The sequence below is a fragment of the Rhinopithecus bieti genome, unplaced genomic scaffold, assembly GCF_001698545.2.
Source record: "Rhinopithecus bieti isolate Rb0 unplaced genomic scaffold, ASM169854v2 scaffold_4134, whole genome shotgun sequence".
NCBI classification, from domain to species: domain Eukaryota; kingdom Metazoa; phylum Chordata; class Mammalia; order Primates; family Cercopithecidae; genus Rhinopithecus; species Rhinopithecus bieti.
The window spans coordinates 172,176-178,584 of NW_016804265.1; the positions used below are offsets into that span (position 1 = coordinate 172,176).

At 39.2% G+C, this 6,409-nt stretch overlaps 1 protein-coding gene across 1 annotated transcript in view; it reads left to right on the forward strand.

Moving 5' to 3' along the window:
* REPS2 (RALBP1 associated Eps domain containing 2) overlaps positions 1-6,409 on the forward strand; it is a 208,626-nt gene that overhangs the window by 131,945 nt on the left and 70,272 nt on the right. The window contains 2 exon segments of the mRNA XM_017867491.1: positions 180-233; positions 3,807-3,852. Of these exon segments, the coding sequence (XP_017722980.1) occupies positions 180-233; positions 3,807-3,852 (100 nt within the window).

Genomic DNA, 6,409 nt, shown 5'->3' on the forward strand with positions numbered 1-6,409 from the left:
CTTTATTGTTTTAGTAAATGCTATAGCAACTCTTAGAGGTTTGTGAGACCTGTTTTTGTAAGTGATGACTAGCAATTCTTTGTTTTAATCCAATTTGCCTCAGAAATGACATTTTATAGTTTCAATTTTTTTTCCCTCTTTTCCCTTTCTCGTTGCTTAAAAAAACAAAACACGACTAGCTTTGAAAAGTACTATCAATGAAGCCTTATCAAAGGACGTGTCTGAGGATCCAGGTAGGAGAAAACCATTTTTGTATACTTTCTATATAATTATTTTTAAATAAAAAACAGCAAGTCAGTGAGTAGAAGATTGATACCTCTGTGATAGTGTGTCTGTTTCTCTCTATTTATTTGTCTTGTATTTTATTACAAGGAAACCTTTTGGCTTTTTACCCTTTCTCTCTTTTCAGGTATGAGAACAGGGTGATATCTTTTCAAGTTTTTAAGTTTCACTGAAAGGATCACTCCGTGTCAATATAGGGTCATGTTACTAAGTGCAAACTTCAGAAGGCTTGAGGTTGAGATAATTTCAACAAGGCATTTTGGGTTTTGTGTAGAGTAAGAAACTTATGGGGTAGATCAATTGGAGGCCCAGAGTTGTATTTTCCATTTCCAAAGCAGAAATCTCAAATATTTTTATTATGCTTCACCACCAGGAAGGCAACTATATGTGCTTATATATGGAGTGAATTCCAAGAAGAAAAATAAAAGTTGTCCAGTTTTTTGGGGAGTCAGACCTGTGTCTGTGGAGTCATGGAGAATGACTGCCCCTGTGTCCTCAGCTCTCTGTTGATGGAGCCATCATTGAACCAAGTTGAATCTAGTTAAAAACAAAGTGACTACAGAAGACATTACTATTTGGAGCTCTAGTTATAAGGACATGAAAGAAGTTGTTGCTTTCGCTTTTGCTGTTATCTTTCTTGCATATTTTAAATAAGTCAATCATGTTTGTTGTGATAAGCTAGCTATCATCCTGGGCTTATTTGTTGAACACTGGAACAGAGGAATCAATATAATGTTGAGGCTTATGCTGTGGTACAATATTTCCCAAATGTCAAGTTCATTCAGAGTTTCAAAGAGAGATGGGTGGAGGGAGAGGAAGGAATTGGAGGAGTGGGAGAAAAATACGGTAGGGGGAAGGAGAAAGAGAGAATATGAGAATGAGAATAAATATGAATGAATGTGGATGATGGATTTCAATTATGGAGGCCTGAGAAACTGTATTTTTTGGCAGCTCCCCAGTTGGTTCTGGTACATAGCCTGTTTTGGGAACCACCAGCTGTGGAAGGTGATGCTACAAAATAGAAAATTAAGGTTATAGACCAACCATGACTCCAAAAATGATGGGAATTCCGAAGCTTAGTTTTGACTTTTGAAACAGATTTGAATTCATTCCTTATTGGGTGAAATGTTCTGTTAATGTAGGCCAACACCTGGGGCAGTTCTTTCTAGCTCTTATTTCTGGAGCTAAAATGGATGCATTCCAGTTTCATAAACTTCATGTCGTATTAGTAAAAGCTGTTTAAATTTGGAGTGTTAAATTGGTGCTTCTCCAACAGCCTTTGAGTATCATAACTCTTCCTACTTTTTTTTTTAAGGGATTTTAGCACAAGATCAAGTGTCCTCTGGGGCATGAGCTTTAGATCTCATTTTAAACATTCCTTCATTGACTAGGACATGGCATCACCAAATAAAACTCGACAGGTGTGCCACAGCATGGGAAGTATGTGGGAATTGATTTCACATTGTGCCTGGGAGCATGCCATGTGTTTTCTGATTTGTTTTTCCCACTACTGCCCCTCTCTGGGTATGAGGGAGTTCCTCATCTTAAACATAGTTAATCCCCCCTTTTCTGGGAAATGTTTGGATTCCCAATGGGAGACACAAGAGTTTCAAGGTGGTGATTTAGAATTCTGGATGGCTGTCCTTGCCATGCGGACCTCAGTTCAGTTGCTGCCTTTTGGAGGGTTAATCTCTAGGCCTGCTCCTCTTTCCGTTCCCATTTCCTGGAAAGATGACATGCCTTGAGTGTTCTAGGAAGTTGGCATTCCTCTTTCCAGCTACACGAGAAGCTATGATCCATTTGTTGTAATTGCTGAGAATGTCTATATTAGTGGAGTCTTAAGAGATTTTTTAACCAATATCCCATTCCAACCTAATTCAACAGAGCACCATGTACAATGATGGTCTTTTTCTTGATGTCTCTGGCCCATGTTGAGGTGTTTTCAGCTGGTTCACCCTCACGGTGCTGTCTTTAGACTGCTGTTGGTGATTCTAGCAGCTGCTCCATTGCCAACTATCACCCCATGTTTTTATTGGGGTAGAGCAGTTCTGTCCTTCTGTTACCTGCTCCCACCTGCACCTCCTTTGCTGTCCTAGAAGGAACTAAATTTAGAAACCACATTTCCAGGCTTGAAAAATTAGGAACCTTTATTTATGCACTCTACAATAGTAGTATTTTGCAATTCTAAAGTACATTCAGTTTTTAAAGTACTTTCACCATATCTGTCCCTGTGAGAAAGAGACTGCATTTTTATTGCCTTTGTTTTCTAGGTGAGGAGACTGAGGTTCAGGGAAGTAACAGCTAGTTAGTGTCATGGCCAGGAAGAGGGCCTTAGTTTCAGGACTCCTGGCCTGGTCTCTAGTCCTGTCTCTCCACTACTCATCCACACCCTCACCCCATCTGTCTGTCTGTCTGTCTATCTCTCACCAGCAGGGCTCACCCCTCCTTCCACACCCATCCCTACCAGCAAAAAGACAAAGATAATGGCAGTTGACAAAGGAATTAACAGTCACCATGGTCTGGTTTGGGGAACAGTATTTTATCATGTCCGGGACCTCTCCTACCCACGTATTTCTTGAAAGCAGTGGGGCCTGAGGGAGAAGAGGGCCACGGAGCCAGCTGCAGGCAGCCTGCGCAGAGGGCTTCCCCAGCTCTGCGGTGAGTCTGGTCCACTCTGTCCACCCAGCCCCAAGGCAGCCTCCTGGGCTGGGAGAGAGGCTTCCTGAGGCCACTTTCTTTGCTGCCTGGGGTTTGTAGGAGGGAGGGAGATCTTTTTCTGTCCATATCCAGGTGCAGGTGCACGATAATGGGCAAAAGGGGACTCAAACTTCTTGGGTTTTCCAGGCTTTCCTGCACTCTGGCAGCATTTCAGCTGTTTGAAGCTGGAAGATCCCTGTGTTCTCACTACAACAAGCCAAAATGCTTGGGTTGGGAGAAGTGCATCTCTTATGCAGCTGACCAGTAGTTTGCTTTGTGCCTTGTTAGCATTTATGAGGATTTTCGCCTCCCCTCTCTGCCCTGTTACCTAACCCAAGGATTTTAATGATCATCATAAATTCAGGCTGCTTCATACCAAGGAGGGTTTTTATCTTTGGAGCAATGTAAAAGAGGATGAGATAATGCAGTGAGACATTTTCTTTTGGAAGAATTCATGCAAACAAAGAAATTACATTCTTCTTGTTCTGTGTTACTAGCACCTTTTCTATGATTTTAATGACATTTTATGATGAAAATTTGCAATGTTTGCAACACCTGAGCATAGCTACTGGTTCCTAAAGTTGTCTTCCATAGAGGATTGAAAGCATAAAAGAGGATCAACGTTTTGTAAATGTTTCTAATTATGCCTNTATTTTGAAATAAAACAAGGAAATCATGAAAATGTGGGAGATGCCCAGTTCTCCACATGGGCATTTTTACCTCACATTTACCTGTTGATGTGTTCTGTACTAGCCCAGGTGCTGCATATAAACTTGTTTAACTGCAGAAATGAAACCCAAGCAAACAACAAATAATCTTTGTTTCAGCAACTTCCAAGGATTCCAACAGTCTCAAAGCAAGACCAAGATCCAGGTAGTGTTCGTTTAATTTCTGCTTTAATGCCCTTTGTGCCCTGCCCCCTGCCTAGAAATAAGAACCACAAACCAAAAACCCAACCCATGATTTCCTCTTCCTTTAGATGTAAAGCTTAGGGTATGATCCATTTCACTCATGCATGGCCTGATGGGAACATGCAGTAATGCTGGGAGCCTTGGTTGCTGTGGTCACTAGTGCTAGAAGGTGGTCACTAGTGCCCTATGGCCCCTCAACATGAAGTGGATTGTGTGAGACGACCCAGTTGTTGCAAGATGATAACTAATAGGGGGAAGTAGCTTTGGAAAGAGGAAAATATGGGTAAGGTAACAAACACGAACATTTGCTATCATGACAAGGTGAACACCAAAAAGTAAAAAGTCTGGGTAATAAAATCTAGAGTAGGGAAAGAAAATGCTTGTGATAACTTCAGTGAAGCTTGCAGCTTCAGGTAAGCAATGTTTATGGTCTGTTTGAGCCTATCTTAGTGCCCCCCTCGGCTTCACATTTTTTAAGAGGCTATTAAAAGAGAGAAAGCCAGTAAGGCAGAGCTGTGGTTGATGTGAGACTCAGAGAAGAGGCGCAGAGGGGAAATACAGAGACACTAATAGAATTAATCCATTAAGGAAGGGAAATGGTATTGGTACTGTATTTCACTGGTGGAACTGCAGTGTAAGATAGGGTACCAAGGATGATACCATGTGTGTGTTTTCTGTTTTGCTTTGGCTCTTAGAGACATTTTCCCCTCCTTTGCCTACTAGACACAATCCTGAAAAAGTAAATTTAAGTCTGATCATATTTAATATGCTTGAAATTCTGATATTTAAGGAACCTCATCTCTTTGTAAGTCAAAGAGTTATCCTTTGGTTTCTATCTGCATTTTCCAAATTGGGTTTTTGTTTCCTTGTTTATGTAAGATACAGATATCTATATTTTTGTATTTATCTATATTTAAAAACAATAGAGTAATTCTTTTAGGTAGGAAGAAAAGGTATAGGCATTCTTTCTGTGGTCAACACATTTACTCATCCTTTTTAAAAGGATGAATGGATCTTTTACAAACTAGTCTGTACTAGTTTTGGGATATGCTTTCATAGTAGGAATTGCCATTGAATTGCAGAAATCTGTTATGTGTACTATGTTAACCATAAATCGAACCTCAAAGTTTTAGCTTCTGCTGACTTCCTCTCTCCCTGAAAGCCAGTGAAATTATAAAATCTCATAGCCACATATTCTATTATTAATGTGTCTGGCTAAATTTTACATATTACCCTTTCAGGGATTACGCTTTTGGTCTAATTTGGAGGATTTTATTTTCATTACTTCTCACTGGGAAGAAGAGAATTGAATTATTTTTATCCTCTTTTTTGAAATATTGAAGTTTTGTAGAAATATAAGGAAAAGAGGGAAAAATCACCATTTCAACACCACTGCATTCATCATTTTGTTAACTCCCTACACATTTATGTTTTAATTAGTTGCAGCAGTCATGGTTATACAATCTCACTTATTTTATATTCAGTAACTTTCCATATGAAGATATAAACATACAGGTTATATATGAAAATAAAATGAAAACGAGGAATGTGCGCTATGGGATTGTATGCTTAACTATGTGCATGCATACACATGATTTGCACACACATTATTTCTTTTTTGAGTGAAACATGTCACAAAAGCTATATGTGGCATAGAAAGTTCTTTTCATTTCTAGCTAGGGTCTCTAATTGTCTTTTTTAAGTGAAGCATTCCCGTTTAAGAACCTTGTCCTTCCGTATCAGTTCCCTTTGATTCTTGTTGAAAGAGTCAGAGCATTCTTCCCTGCTAGTTTCTGCCTGCTGTTGCCTTGTCTCTCTTGCTAGTTATGTTACAGGGACCCGCTCAGAACATGTCACATGCCATTATGGTGGCTTTATTAAAGTTGCAATCTTTAAGACAGACAGAACCCTCAACTACCAGAAAGAATCCTTGAGAAACTTATTCAGGAAAATTAAAACTCATCATGTCAATAACAGCTCTGTCAAGAACTGAAGGGGTTTACTAGTAACTGATATATTCTAATTTCCTAAATGCTACTCTAATAGCTAAGTATGAAGAATGGTTTTCAGAGGTTAATTTGTCTCTAGGATGTACCTCTGACTCAAAAGTTGTTTTCTGCTTTGACATGAAGCTAGTTGAGAAGCTAAATACAATAAATGTATACATCTACATCTTAGGGCCTTTTCGCAATCATCATATTGGGAACCCATCCTTAAACCTATTTCTAAGCAGTGTATGAGTTGAATTTTATTTGGAAAGTAAGTAGGTCTTCAATAAATATTCTAGTTGCTATCACCAAAGTATTTCCCCCCTGACTCATAGGCAGTATGAAAACATTTTTAAAATGGGATATAGAAACAGAGATTGGAGTTTGAATCGAACTGTGTAACTTTCTGTCTGACCTTTTGCAAGTTATTTAGTTCCTTTTTAAAAAGATGATATTACTGGAGTTACAATCTCAGAAGTTGCCTAGTTAATTATGCCTTGCTGTAGATTGAGGAAGAAGGTTAAAAATGAG